A 16,302-nucleotide genomic window follows, 5' to 3' on the forward strand; every position below is an offset into this window, starting at 1 on the left:
AAGCAGCAAGATTATTAATCGAAAGAGAAAGTAGCACAAATTTTTATTTTTAAAAACTTTAATTAAACTTGATTGTGAAAAAATTTTGGACATCTAGCATTTTGAATAATTTTATCATTATTTTACGAGTAAATTATCATATTAGCCGTTGTTGTAATCACTTGGTCAAGGTGGGGTAATGAAAACTTAAACTCAACAATGCGCTAGGGAATTAAGAGGTATCAACCAAAAATCAGCCAAATATTTTTTGGTAAATCCAAAATCTCTATTTGAATGATTTAGGCATTAGCATGTTTTTTCTACTAAATATCAGAATGTTTCTTTTTCATACTAAATAGATATTCTTTTATATATTTTATAAATTTTTTTATATATTAAGAATCGAAATTGTTGGAAGTTCTGTGATTTCCGTCCCTATTTCTCTAACATATTATTCAGAATTTTAATTTGGGGTGAGAAGTAATTAATATCAAATATTATAAATTAAAAATAAATAAAATTAATTAAATATAATTATAAATTAATTAAATTATTTATTTTTTGATTGATCACCTCTTGATTTCATATATTTTTCCAAACTTAAATAGTAGATATACACCGACCACCGTGTGAATAAACAAAAATATTGAAAGAATTGATCAAAGCAACTATGTATAACTCCTAAAGTTATATCGTGCATTAGGGAGGTCAAAATAAAGGGAATTTATTTTTTTTATTAAAAAATAATTTTCACTCTTTATTGAGAAACACTTTTCGCCATAGCATTTTTCTTTTACGGAACCCATAACATTACTCCAAAATAAAATCCATTAAACAAAAAAGACTCTGCCAATTACAATGTGCAAGAAAGCAGAAGCTCTACGTAGACTTGTATTTCCGAAAAGAGAACACTTTTTTGTGTTCTTTTTGACAGGGGACAGTTCCTTTTAACTCGGAAAGGAAACACGTTGGTACCAAGAAAAAACAAAATGAACGACCTTAACAGTTTTTGCCCCCATGACACGGTCATTTTTCTCTTCCTCTCTTTTATTATTAATACAACGTTCATGTTGGAGCATTTATTTGTAAGCTTCACAAGAATCCACTACTCAAAACTACACAAATGATGAACAACTACTCAAGAATGTTGCTACTCATTTGGTTTTCTCTCATATCTTGCTTTAAAACCACCACTTCAAAAGATAGCTTAAGAATGAGTGAGTATATTCGAGATGGCGAGACTTTAGTCTCGGCAGGTGGAAGCTTTGAAGTGGGTTTCTTCAGCCCCGGAGCTTCGACTCGCCGGTACTTGGGCTTGTGGTATAGAGATGCATCAAGAAACAACACAATTTTGTGGGTGGCCAATAGAGAAAGACCCCTTCACAATAAGTCAGGTGTTTTGATATTCAAAGAAACAGGGGATCTTCAACTTCTTAGTGACACAAACAACACCATTTGGTCATCCAACATCTCAAGCAAAGCCTTGAGTAACTCGGTTGCACAGCTCTTGGATTCAGGGAATCTTGTGGTGAAAAATGTACCAGATACTAAGGAGGGAAGCTTTTTGTGGCAGAGTTTTGATTATCCATGCGATACATATATTCCAGGGATGAAATTCGGCCAGGACTTAGCTACCGGCCTAGACAGATCGCTTTCGTGCTGGAAAAGTACAGAGGATCCTGCTGTAGGAGAATATTCTCTAAGAGTTGATCCTAGGGGATATCCACAGGTAATGCAAATGAAGGGTTCTGTTATAATTAGTAGAATAGGATCATGGAATGGCATTTATTTTACTGGAACTCCAGTTGAAGGCATGAGCATACTTAAGCGTAATTTCGTGTTGAATTCGAAAGAAGTGTATTTTGAGTTTGAAATACTTGATAGGTCCATCTTCTCCATACTCAAAACAAACCCTTCTGGAGATGCACAAGTTATGACTTGGACAAGTCAAACAACGAGCCGGGTTGAAGTTTCCCTAACCGGCGGGCAGTATGCCTGTGGAAGTTATGCCTTGTGTGGTTCAAATTCCGTATGTAGCATGGCTGCTGATGTTGCAACATGCGATTGCGTAAAAGGATACACTCCAAAGTTTCCTGAAAAATGGTACATCTCAGATTGGTCTAGTGGGTGTTCTAGAAAAGATGCATTGGATTGTGATGATGTAGTAGGGTTCTTGAAGTACAGTGACATGAAATTGCCAGACACATCTTCCTCATGGTATAGTGAGACAATGAACCTTGAAGAATGTCAGAAGTTATGTCTCAAAAATTGTTCTTGTACAGCATATGCAAATTTGGATATCCGCAATGGAGGAAGTGGTTGCTTACTTTGGTTTGGTAATCTTACTGACATGATGCAATTCTCAAAAGGGGGTCAAGACCTTTACATCAAAGTCCCTGCTTCAGAATTAGGTACTTTTCCTTGTGTTCATTTTCCTTTTCCAGTTTGATTTATTTTGGACTACTGGATTATTGTAGGGTAAATAAGTTGAATAGAGTAGGGTTGTAAAATATGTCAAAATTAACAGATTTTCCAATAATTTATGTTAGCTAATGATTACACACACCTTTTATCACTTTAGCCAAATTGAAGAAATTAAACAAACTATGCAACTTTTGCCATTTTCAATAACTCATTTATGTTCTATCATTCTTTCTGATCATATTGCAGGTAATAGCCATGGAAATACGAATAAAAAGAAGATAGGAATTGCAGTTGGTGTGAGCATTTTTGGATTAGCAACATCCATCGCCATAACAACAATAATTAGAAATCCAGGTAAACACTATCATAATATGTCACATGCACCCACAAAAGTGAAAACCAATAGTAAAAAAAAACAAGAAAACAAAGGTGCAAGTTTTGAATGGCTTTGACTGGTAGTTCTTTTTCATTGTTGTCCTCCAACCAGCAAGAATACTTAACAGACATAAGCAAAGACAAGAAGATATCAACCTACCAAAATTTGATTTCTCACTCTTAGCCAAAGCTACTGAAAACTTCTCAAGCAATAATAAACTTGGAGAAGGTGGTTTTGGACCGGTATACAAGGTAGAATGAAAAACTAGTCAAGGACTTCTATTTTCTTTAAAAGAAAAATAAACTAAAGAAATTAAATACTGGTATTATTATTATAATTTTCAGGGTAAGATGATAGATGGCCAAGAGATAGCTGTGAAAAGACTTTCTAAAAAATCTGGACAAGGGTCGGAAGAGTTCAAGAATGAAGTGATGTTGATAGCTAAACTTCAGCATCGTAATCTCGTGAAGCTTCTTGGCTACTGCATTCAAGGGGAAGAAAAAATATTAATCTATGAGTATATGCCTAACAAAAGCTTGGACTACTTTGTTTTTGGTTAGAATTCCTTTTACTATATATTCTAAGCAACTTTGTGGCAGTTTCAATAATTCTTACTACAAGTAATATACTATTACTAAGCATGTCTACCAAATTTGATAGGTGAAGTCAGAAGAAAGTTGCTAGATTGGCCTAAACGTTTCAACATTATTAGTGGTATTGCTCGAGGACTTCTTTATCTTCATCGAGATTCTAGACTAAGGGTTATTCATAGAGATTTAAAAACTAGCAATATCCTACTAGATGTTGATTTGAATCCAAAAATATCAGACTTTGGGTTGGCTCGAACATTCTCATGTGATCAAGTCGAGGCTAACACTGATAGGGTGGCTGGAACATAGTAAGCAACTTTCAGCCTAATTATGGTCTTTTTAAATTGCATTTATATTTATTTTTGTTTCAACTTGTTCTTTCAGTGGTTATATGTCTCCTGAGTATGCAGTGCACGGACAATTCTCATTAAAATCTGATGTCTTTAGCTACGGTGTAATAGTACTAGAGTTGGTAAGTGGGCTAAAAAACAGGGAATTTTCAGACCCAGAAAACAATCTTAATCTTCTTGGACATGTAAGCAAGATGAAAGAACTAGCTAGCTCCAAATTAAATAGCAAAATTGAAATTTCTTTGAATTCACTAATTTGATTTATAAGATTTTCCAGGCATGGCAACTATGGACAGATGAGAGGCCACTAGAACTATTGGATGAAGAGTTAAAGGAAGGATGCATCCCTACCGAAGTCATACGGTGCATACAAGTGGGTCTGTTATGCGTGCAACAAAGACCAGAAAATAGACCAGACATGTCATCAGTGATTCTAATGTTAAATGGTGAGAAACCATTGCCCATGCCGAAAGTTCCTGCATTTTTGTATTGAAAGAGTGTAGCAATTAAGGTTCTTTGTTAGAAAATTGCAAACTGTAATCAAATTTCCAACACAATGGCAGACATGATTTTTACAGTATTATATGATTCAACAATTAAAATGATGACTTGGACAATGTCTCAAAAGACGGAAAAAAATCTAATTTGTTAGGTAACCAAAGTTACAGAACAGAGTAACACAACTAATATTTGGAAATGATATACATGTAACTGGCACAAATAATTTGGCAAATATGGAAGATACATTGACTAAGTGAAAGAATTACAATTCACTCAAAAAATAAGGAGACAACATTATTTCCACTTTTATATGTTGAGATAACAATTATATAAGAAAATACTCTCAAACAGGAAAGAAAAAACCATACACTATCTCTTATACAATGAGATTACCAACTCACTAAGATACTCATAGAAAGGACCTAATATTTTTCTCTCTATGACACTCACCTACAACATTCATTCTTGGTATCACATTGTTTTTTATTCTAACACAAGGTTTTTCATGGCAAAATTAACATATAAGGGCAAATAATGTACCACCTATTATGTACCACCTATTTATTATAATAGATAAATGGCGGTGAAAGCTAATAACATGCTTTTATCATCTTACACTGTTTCCTTGGTGTTATGATAAAAGTCATACTTTTAGTCTAATATGGTTGCTAGATCTTTCTCTTATGTTTGACAAGTAGTCTTTGAAGAGTTTTACTACAATTGCTTCCAAGTTCACATCGTCTCCTCAATCATCCATGATTCCAACATGTTCTAGTAAGTAACATTGTTGATAAACATCTTTGTCCAAGTCAACCTTTGCAGCTTGCTTATCTTCATACGGTTACAACATGTCAGTTTTATCACTTTGACAAATTGAAAAATATTGGTCTTCTGAGTCTAGAAATAACCAAGCTTCACTATTGCTATTAACATGCTTCCTTGTTCCAATTACATGTTGATATTCTAGAGTGATTTTTCAATTTTCATCATCAAAATTAACTTTGCTATTTCACATCATTTCTATTCAGTTACCCTTGAAAATAATTTTACATTTTTTTCACTTAATAAGATGTTTGTGTTTGTACCACTTTTGGGATAGTGTATTTAAGTTAACCTCTTCTGCTAATATAACAATAAATATTGGATGGTGAATTTCTATTATACTCACAATACTATAAATTATATTTTAAAAGCATTGAAAATCCTATAAAATTGGGGGAAAAATTGAGTACCAAAGCAACTGTCAATAAATAAATAGCTCACCAAAACTATATAAGTAATGAAGCAACTATGAATTGGTGGTCGAGAATCCTAGAATTTCTTAAATTTTATATGACTGGGTAAAAATAATATACATTGAAGGTTAGCTAAGAAATACACAAGTAACTTATGAAATAAATAATAAGAAGAAACACATCACTTGAAAGTCCAATCCTTCCTGGGAAGGCTATATACTATACATAAACTTATTTATTTCATTTCAAACTTGTGTGATTGATACTAACCATACTATTTTCATTTCAAATACGTAATTTGAGAGTTGACTTGACTTTGATGAGGACAATGAAAGATTCCTCACATGAACATGCTTATTTTTTAACAGGGAAAGACTTTAATATTTGATCCCCCAATGATAAAATTATTCTATCCTCCTCCTAATAATACAATGCAAATCCTACCATTAAAACTCATCCTCCTACTTCCTAATAGGAAAATCACCAATGATGGGTCTGGATAATTTAAGAACATTAGTTATTTGGTTCTTTCTCATGTCCTGCATGAGAACCACCACTTCATCAGACAGCCTAGGAATGGCACAATATATCCGAGACGGTGAATCTTTAGTCTCAGCTGGTGGAAGCTCTGAACTTGGTTTCTTCAGCCCCGGAACTTCGACAAGTCGATATTTGGGTGTGTGGTACAGAGATACATCAGGAAATCCAACAGTTGTGTGGGTAGCTAACAGAGAAAGACCCCTTCACAACAAGTCGGGAGTTTTGCAATTCAACAAAATGGGGATTCTTCAGCTTCTTGATGAGACAAACAACACTGTTTGGTCGTCCAACATATCCAGCAAATCCTGGAGTAACTCAATTGCACAGATTTTGGATTCGGGAAATCTTGTAGTGACAAATGGGAAAAATATTTATAACAGCAGCTTTTTGTGGCAGAGTTTTGATTACCCTTGTGATACATTGATGCCTGGAATGAAGATTGGATGGAACTTTGTTACTGGTCAGGAAAAATATGTATCAAGCTGGAAAAGTGAAGAAGATCCTGCTGTGGGAGAGTATACTATAAAAATTGATCCTAGAGGATATCCACAAATAATGGTAATGAAAGGATCTCTTATATCTTTCAGAGGTGGATCATGGAATGGCCTTTATTTTACTGGATCTCCATCTCAGAACACACAAACATTTAGATCCAATTTTGTATTGAATGGAAAAGAGGTGTATTATGAGTTTGAAATGCTTGATACTTCCATTTTCACAGTACTTAAAGAATACCCTTCTGGTAATGGACAATATCTGGTTTGGACAAGCCAAACAAGAAACAAGGTACAAGTTACCCAGGTTGCGAACCAAGGTGGGTGTGAAAGGTATGCCTATTGTGGTTCAAATGCTATATGCATTGTGGATAGTAATGTTGCAATATGCAAGTGTCTGAAAGGGTATATTCCCAATCCCAAGTTTCCTAAACCACAAAATATGTCATATTGGTCCAATGGTTGTGAGAGAAAGGTTGCACTGGGTTGCAATAACACCAATGGCTTCTTGAGGTACACAGGCATAAAATTGCCAGACACATCTTCTTCATGGTATAGTGAGACAATGAACCTCCAGGAATGTCAAAAGTTTTGCCTGAAAAACTGTTCTTGTTCAGCATATTCAAGTTTGGATATTCGTAATGGAGGAAGTGGTTGTCTAATTTGGTTTCATAATCTTACTGACATTATACAATTCTCACAAGGGGGTCAAGACCTTTACCTAAAAGTCCCTTCTTCAGAATTGGGTACCTTTCTTTTCTCCCTTTAGTTTCTCTCTATTTTGATTTATTGTGGATTTTGGAATTATTCTAAGGTAACTAATAGTATTTTGGATTCCATTGCTATGTCTCACCTATGGTTTGGATAATATTTTCTCTCCTATAGATTTTGTGCATACTATACTTTTGGTTTTGGAAACAAAAGTACAAACACTATAAGTAGAATTGGGTAGTTTTGTAAGTTTGAAAACTGGAAAGGTGAGTTAAACTAAGCATTTTTGTATTGTAGCTTGAAATGCCATGCTTAAGAAGAGAGAGGATACTGTACTTGAAACAAGATCTTCCAGTAACAAGAATTTTCTAGCCTCTTTGGTATAAATTGTACCTAAATATGTTGAATTATTAATATACGGAAGTTTCAAAGTCACAGAAATTTTTGGAATAGGAGTAGTACTTATTGTTATTATATTAGCAATGCAATGAATGCATATTAGTTGTTAAATAGTAATTATTTTTAGAATAAATACACTATCTTTATTAGTCACTCAAAATTTGAAGAAAGTGGAACAACCTATGTCAAAGTAGAATCTTTTGTACTAAGTTGGGGAGTAATGAAGTTCAACATTTTTCTGACAATATTGCAGCTGCTAATGGCCATGGAAACATCAAGCAAAAGAAGGTAGGAATTGCAGTTGGTGTGATTATTTTCGGATTAATCACATGTGTCAGCATAATGATTATACATCCAGGTAGATATCCTTATGAGTTAATTTGCCATCTGCCATAAATACCGAAAAAATAGAGAAAACAAAATATGGAAGTTGTTTGTTATAGACCCTCAGCTATTATTGACTGTTGTCTTCCAATCAATTAGGGACAAGAAAAATAATTTACAGAGAAAAACAGATGCAAGAAGATATTGATCTACCAGCATTCAATTTCTCAGTCTTAGCTAAAGCTACCGAAAAATTTTCAAGCAGTAACAAACTTGGAGAAGGTGGTTTTGGAGAAGTATACAAGGTGAAATAGTAAAAAAAGAATTCATCAGTTTCTATTTCCTTTAAAGAAACTCTAATGGTGCTAATGATTACTTTTCAGGGTACATTGACTGATGGGCAAGAGTTAGCCATAAAAAGACTTTCAAAAAAGTCTGGCCAAGGGTTGGAAGAGTTCAAAACTGAAGTGGCGTTGATAGCCAAACTTCAGCATCGTAATCTTGTGAAGCTTCTTGGTTTTTGCATTCAAGGAGTAGAAAAAATATTGGTCTATGAATACATGCCGAACAAAAGCCTGGACTACTTCATTTCTGGTAGGACCCTTTTCTACTGTATATTCTAAAATATTTGTGACAATATTAATATTTCATATGTATAGTTTGTGTAGTTTTGAATTCTACAAGTGGTAAACTAAGCATGTCTACTTGATTTTTAGATGAAATTAGAAGGAAGTTGCTAGATTGGCCTAAACGTTTCAACATTATTAGCGGCATTGCTCGTGGACTTCTTTATCTTCATCAAGATTCTAGATTAAGAATTATTCATAGAGATCTAAAAACCAGCAACATTTTGCTGGATGCAAATTTGAATCCTAAAATATCAGACTTTGGCTTGGCACGAACATTCTTAGGCGATCAAGTGGAGGCTAACACAAACAGGATAGCTGGAACATAGTAAGTAAGATTCAATCTAATCTTGGTCCTTTATGATTGCATTTGTATTAATTTTGGTTTCAAATTGTGCTTTCAGTGGTTATATGCCTCCTGAGTATGCAGTACATGGGCAATTCTCAATGAAGTCCGATGTGTTTAGCTATGGTGTGATAGTACTAGAGTTGTTAAGTGGAAAGAAGAACAGGGAATTCTCCGACCCGGAAAACTACCTTAATCTTCTTGGACATGTAAGCAAAATGACTTGACTTAACTATACCAACTAAATAATCTAATTCAGATTTCTTCTTTTCTAATTTAATATTCTAATTTCCAATACTTTAGGCATGGAGATTATGGACTGATGACAGACCATTGGAGCTATTGGATGAATTGTTAAAGGGATGCACCCATTCTGAAGTCATAAGATGCATACAAGTGGGCCTATTATGCGTGCAACAAAGACCAGAAGACCGACCAGACATGTTATCTGTGGTCCTAATGCTAAATGGTGAGAAATTGTTGCCCAAGCCAAAGGTCCCTGGTTTTTATATTGAAAGAGGTGTTACAATTGAAGCAGACACTGTGTTGGGAAACAGCACACCGTTTTCAGCCAACGAAATTTCCATGACATTGTTAAATGCAAGATAGTATATGGACGCAAGAGAGTGACATGATTTTATCTTATTATATGGAATAATCAGGTTATTCTAGCATGCAGTGCAGAATAGGCTATTGTTAATGAGCTTTTATAGTCCTAGATTCAATATATTTGCTCCGGATTTCTACTTTTGTGTTCAAAATTTTAACATATCCTAACACCTGTGTGGAATAAACAAAAAGTTCTGTACATTTTAAGGTATGTTTGATGAAATCTTATCCCATCTCAAAAGTTAATTCTTTTAATTTATGTAGCAGGGGTTAATTGATTCTTATCCTATCTTATGCAGTTTAAACCAAATAAATAAACAAATAAAAATTCCATTTTTTAAGACAAAACGCAGGAGCAATGCGACACAACAAATCGTTAATCAAGACATCAAGAAACAGAACTTACCTCCATTGAGAACTGAATCTTTGCTGATTCTTATAACAGAAATTCAACCTACAGAAAAATAACTAACACATGAAATGTAGTCCCGAAAAAACAAAAATTAAGAGGAAATTTGTCAATTTGGGGAAAAGATGATATCTAATTTTACCGCCACAAAATTTGGAATGCTTCGGATTTGCCTGAAAATCATAAATAAGAGACTGTAGCAGACTAGCAGCTGCTTGAACTGATAATACCATCTCATATAAAGTTACTCAGCGGATTTTTGGAGCCACAAGTGGTTACAAATACAAATGAGGTTGCATCTAAACGAAATAGAAATAGTTTAATGTGGAGCCGCATGGATACTGATTCATGAAATAGTTTAATTGAGGAAGTCATTTTTTATTTATTTTTTTAATACGTTTTATAACCGAGTATTCCAAACCCAAGCCACCACCGTTTTTATTGATGCTGTCCTGTCCTGTTGTATGCAATTGGCAGCTGAGAAGTGAGAACCAAAATTTAGGTGTGGGTTGTGGGTATGGTGGTTGACCTTGTCACCTTGGCATGAATGTGAGTCTCTGCCAACTTCTTCTTCTTCTTCTTCTTCTTTTTTTATGGAAGATATGGAGACTCGAACTCGCAACTTTTTAATTGAGTATGGAGAGACTATGTCATTTGAGCTATTGCTTCTTGGCGAGTCTCTGCCAACTTAAAATAACAATTTCTAAAAGTGTAATTTATTTTATTTTTTATATAAAAAATTTAAAAAATATAATTATAAAAAATAATAAAAGTATTAAAAAATAAATAAATTATATTTTTTATTAGTATCTTTATATATTTTTTTTGTAAAGAATACATAAAATAATGAAAATACAAAAAAAAATCTAATAAAAAAGACTAACTTCGATCTATATTATAGTCTTTTCTGTTTAATTAATGAAAAAGTATATGGAACCAACTCTAAAACAGCTGAAACAACTTAATTAATTATAAATATAGTAATTAGTTTTATTTATTTATGATTTAAAATATTGCTTATTAAAATGTTTCACACCCTCATTCTCTCTCCAAATGCCTAAAACATGATAAATCAGAAAACAGATTTAGAACCATCTAATTTACAAAAAAAAAAAAAAACATCTTAATGTCTAGCATAAGCACCATCTACGTAGAGGTTTTGAATTCACCCAGAGACATTTGGCTAATTTTTTAGTGGAACCATCTTGGTTCCTAGCATTATTGTTAATTAATTAAAAAATAAATTACTTTAGTTTTTAGTTTTTTTATAATATGTTATTTGAAATTTAGTTTAGACAAAAAGAATTAAAGTCATATTGGCAATACAAATTAAAAAAATAAATCACAATTAAATGTTAGTAATATACAAAAAATAAATTTCATAATTTAATAATTTATAATAACAATAACCATAATACATAATTTAATTTTTAATTAATTAATAATATTAATTAATATACAAATATTATTTTATTAATTTACTTTTTTTATATTTTATGAACACATGACAAAAATTTATTACTCAGTGGCCACTTAAAGTCTCTACCTAAACTATAAATGTCAAAATAATCTACCCCTTTGAATATTCACAAGAATTATCTGGGACAAGAGAGTTAGGCTCAGTTTAGAGAAACAGTTTAATTAAGTTTATTTTGAAAAAATAACTTAAATAATAAATGATTATATTAAAAGTAATTTATAAATAAGTTATTTTGTATTTAAATTTTTAGTTTTAAAAGTACTTATTTTATAGAAATATGATAAAAAGTAGAAATATTATGAAAGAAATTATTTTTTTTAATTTCTGTATAAACTCTTAAATAGCTTCTTAAAAAACTATAATTTAATTTTAAAAATTATACCAAATATTAATACTACTACTTTTCATAAGTCAAAAATAAATATGTTACTTTTAAAACTTTTCAAACAGACTTTTAATAGGACTCAGCAATGGAAATAGGAACTCACCTCCGCAAATAAATAAAGATGGGGCGAGGAATGAAGTATTTGTTTACGGGCACTCGCAAAATACTTACAAAAATAAAATTACTTACATACTTTTATATAAATATATATTTAATGGTTTTTTTTTTAAATTTTGTCAATAAACAAATTAATATGATGTGTATAATATTTAAATTTATAATAGTTAATTATTTAAATTTGTGTCGTTACAAAAAAGAAGTATTATCACCGAATTATAATTGACTATCAATAATTATTATATTGTTTTGTTAGAAATTTTTTAATTTCATTTTATTTTAATTTATATGTTAATATTTTGTGTAAATATTAATTATATTAAATTTGTATTTAGATTGTGTTTTAATTTAATAGATTTAGTTGAATTATGTTGATTTTTATTATGATTAGTTGATTACATTAATTTTTTCAAAAGAATTTTTTAAAATTTAATATCTATTAGTATTAGTGAGTTATCCACCCCTCTTGTGGAAAAAAAAAAAAGAGAAAATAACAAGTAGGTCCCAATTTTTTGTTTTGTGGACATTTTTGTCTTCGAAAATTGAAAAATACATTTAAATTCTTAACCTCTTAAAAAATCGGACATTTAGGTCCTTCCATTAAATAGGGTCTATTAAACTCAACGAAAAAATCTGAGCTGCCTCTTGTTGAACTGACCTGGCTGTTACGGTGTCCTATGTGGAGATAGAGTTTTTAAAATAGGGACAAATTAATCTCTCTCTCCTTCAAAACGACCCCGTTTGGTGAGTACCCCCTCCCTTAAAGATCATCTGCGTCTACTCCTCCCTGCTGTTATTGCTCGTGTGCTGCCCTACTCGCCGCTGCTACTCTACTGCTCATGTGTTGCCCTGCTCGTCGGTGGAGAGATTTTTCTCATATTCGTTAGGGTTTTTGTTCTTGTTCTTTTTCTTCTTTTTGTTGAAACTTGCTTTTCCTCCAATGGGGGATTTGGCACCAACACCGCCACAGACGGTGGTCAAATTCAGTCCAATGACATTATATAAGAACAATTTTCACCCTTACTTTCTATTTTTGATGCCATTGACACAACAACAAAGTTAAAGGAACAATGGCCATTCTTGGCAAATACTTCCTCGTCACTGGTCTCCCTGTGAGTCATCATCATCTAATTCCTAATTTGATTTATCATTCAATTGCAGGGTATTAAAAAAAGCACTGTCATAATCAGAATCTTCAAGTCCCTCAAAACTTCTCATCTAAACCTCAAGTTTCAGGGCTTCTATACTCGTAAACTACCCAAATTCTTCTTCGTTTCTATGAATTCATGCCATGGTTATCAAAATCATGTAATTGTTTCTTCTTTTTTGAAGTTAGAAGCTCAAGTGAAAATGTTGGTTTTGAAGTTGTCACTCTTAATGGTCGCATATGCCCACTTGTCTTCACCACCATCAACGTACCATACCACCCACCTTTCTTCTTCTTGGGATAGTGCTTGAGGGTATTCATTTTTCATTCTTCGAGTTTAGAAGATTGAAAATTTATAACAACAAAGAACAGGAGCATAGGTGGAGGGATGGTTATGGAAGTTGCAGCGGTGTATGGTCGCAGTGGAAAGGGAAGGTTACTATTCAAAGTGACCTCGTTTTGAAGGAGGGAGGACTAATTTGTCCCGTTTTGAAAACTCTCCCTCCACATAGGACACCGTAACGGCCAAATCAGTTCAATGAGAGTCAGATAAGATTTTTTTATTGAATTTAACAAATTCTATTTAATGGAAGGATCTGGATGTCCAATTTTTTAAAAAGTCGAAAACTTAAATATATTTTTTAATTTTTGAAGACGAAAATATCTGCAAAACAAAAAATTAAGAACTTTATTTTTTTTTCAAAAAAATAAATAAATAGAATTTCGTGATAGAAATAGAATAAAAGGCGTTTTACTAAATAAAAAGTTAAAAACGGACTCATTAGTCATTACCATCCCAAACTTAGATTCAAGCACGTTAGGCTAAAAGAAGGGTTTAACCAAATTTCTCTTCTAACGTCTAATAAAGTAATAATCAAGTTTCTCTGACTTACATGTTATAATGGGACTCCATATTTTAACGATTGGAGGAGCTTTTATGAAAAGTTAATTAAATCCCAGTTGGAGGTGTTGGAAAATGACAATACTTTGTCTAACATGTCTAATATCCAAGACACAAATAATTTTTACACCTTACACTATTACCATTAATAATGCATAGCAACTAAATCTTTATAAGAAAATTAAATGTCTAAAGTGCCTCTCATATTTCTCCAACCAGAATTCATGTTCTTGCAACAAAGATTTTAAAAATTAAAATAATGTGGAGGCCAGGGACGATAAAAAAAACGGAATATCCATCTTTGTCCTGATAATTTATTTAAAGAATTTTGATGTCTTCAACCCAAAAAAAAAAAAAAATACTCTTTTTGATATTTGATATTTAATTTTGTAGGATTGATTAGTCTATTATCAATAATCTCTTTTCAGGATATACTTATATGATATGTTGATCATTAATAGGTTGAAAATCTTATCACAAAATGATAATATGTGCGTATTGTGAGTACTCTTAGCAGGTGTGGTGTGCATAGATCTCGAAATTTGGACAGGTGTGGACTACTCCTGGTACTTTAAAAAAACACTTTGAGAATTGGAGATCAATGCCAATTAAAAAACAAAGGCGCAAATTTTGGCTAATTGAGTTCTTCTCAGCTATATGGAACATTTGGTTACGACGGAATGATGTTATATTTCAGAGCAAGACAACAGGAGTAGTAGAATGTGTGGCTCAAACTTTTTCATGTGCTGCAGAGTGGTGTGGTAAATAATTCCTGTTGTTGATGGCTATGCCGGAGATGACATCAGAATTATTTTTCTTGTTGCTGTCTTGTCTTTCTTTGCTCCACTTTAGTGTCGAGTTCTTTTGTTAAAAAAAAATATCCTCTATTTAATTTTGATAAGTAAAAATAATTTAAAAATTATTAATATTTTTTAGTTTTATACTATAAATTTAGCTAATGTATTTAAAAAACAATTAAAAAATATAAAAAAACTAAACGACCCTGATAATTATTCTTAAAAGACAACTCGACTCTCAACAAAAAAGAATTTATCGCAGGCTCTAAATTGATAAATCAACCATGTAACATGTTATGTAGGCTTATTCTGTTAATATAGGAAAAAAAATATTGATAGAATAACTAATCAGTTTTATAAAAATAAAAATAAATAAAAAATAATTTTTTTAAGACTTCGGCATCTTTTAAAATAATTGTCAGGCCGTTTATTTATTTTTTTAAAAAAATACTTAAACAACTAACTAAAGTTATTTCAAAAAATAAAAATATCAGTTATTATGGATTGATGAGAAGAATATAATAAAAGAAAGTCTTTGTACCACTACTAACGGAGGAATGTCTTGGAAGAATAACCACATGATCAAGATTTACAGAAATTTGCAGTAGTATCAAAATTTATTAGTGAAAGAATCTAGGACATGCTATTCAGGATTCAATATTGATGCATGTGCAGTGTGTTCTCGATGCCATAGCTCTTCGTTTGTCACGTAGCGTTTGTATAACATTTCCAACGCTGCATGGATTTTCTCCTTGTAAGTTGCAACTTGCAACTCTCATATGACTATATGAGTATGACATGACCGCACTGCTAGTATTCACCACCTAAGATGAAGAGTTAGTTCCAATCTAAATTACTCTTAAAAGTTAAAATTCTATTTGTTTATAAATACTAAATAGACTTATATTTATAATTAATAATAATATAAGTAAATCAAATTATTACAATCAAATTAGATTTACTTTTATATATTGAACAAATTCATAGATGAAAAGGATTATAGCTAGTGGTTGCACACTTGCATGTTCATGAAACTTTGATAATATTTGAAAAATGTAAGTAAACTTAATATTATATGTTTTTTATTATTTGACAATATATTTTAATTTAATGATATTTTAAATTTGAAGTGTCACTAAATAAAAAACAAGTGACTTTAATTTTTAGTGTTAGATTTTACATTTTAGAACTCATTGAACATGTTTAGTAAAAAATAATTCAATAATGAATGAATATAATTAGTAACTTGAACAGTTGCTCTTTGCTGAGAAAAAGATTAGCGTATGTAGTAGAAACTAAGAGCTAAATATTTTAAAAAAATGTTGGTGTCTAAACATGGAAAGAAACAAAGCAAATACTATTCTATATTCAAGTAGATGGTTTATTGGAGATCAACACAAAGTTCAGACCAAATAACATGATTAGAGTTACTCTTGGCACCATATCTAGTTATCTAATTCTCGGGATACCCACTCAACGTGAACAAATCAAGGACGAGATAAAAGTTCCAGAATCTTGTGAACAAAATCTGTTACTTCAGATGAATACCCACTTGTAAGTTC

At 31.8% G+C, this 16,302-nt stretch overlaps 1 protein-coding gene across 1 annotated transcript; it reads left to right on the top strand.

Moving 5' to 3' along the window:
• The first annotated feature begins 982 nt into the window (after positions 1–982).
• On the top strand, positions 983–9,727 carry LOC112777810 (uncharacterized). Its single transcript, XM_072228219.1, has 14 exons — positions 983–2,390; positions 2,650–2,757; positions 2,891–3,030; positions 3,124–3,334; positions 3,440–3,677; positions 3,754–3,904; positions 3,997–4,205; positions 5,914–7,235; positions 7,853–7,957; positions 8,083–8,228; positions 8,307–8,517; positions 8,640–8,877; positions 8,954–9,104; positions 9,199–9,727. Exons 1-14 carry the CDS (start codon positions 1,103–1,105, stop codon positions 9,502–9,504), a joined length of 4,824 nt encoding a protein of 1,607 aa, XP_072084320.1. The 5' UTR covers positions 983–1,102; the 3' UTR covers positions 9,505–9,727.
• Positions 9,728–16,302: the final 6,575 nt, after the last annotated feature.

Source organism: Arachis hypogaea, chromosome 19 (assembly GCF_003086295.3).
Source record: "Arachis hypogaea cultivar Tifrunner chromosome 19, arahy.Tifrunner.gnm2.J5K5, whole genome shotgun sequence".
Classification (NCBI taxonomy): Eukaryota; Viridiplantae; Streptophyta; class Magnoliopsida; order Fabales; family Fabaceae; genus Arachis; species Arachis hypogaea.

Coding starts and splice junctions, on each gene's coding strand:
- LOC112777810 (XM_072228219.1), top strand. CDS start 1,103: ATGATGAACAACTACTCAAGAATGTTGCTACTCATTTGGTTTTCTCTC. Junction 2,758..2,890: donor AACAATAATTAGAAATCCAG/GTAAACACTATC, acceptor TCCTCCAACCAG/CAAGAATACTTAACAGACAT. Junction 8,229..8,306: donor GTTTTGGAGAAGTATACAAG/GTGAAATAGTAA, acceptor ATTACTTTTCAG/GGTACATTGACTGATGGGCA.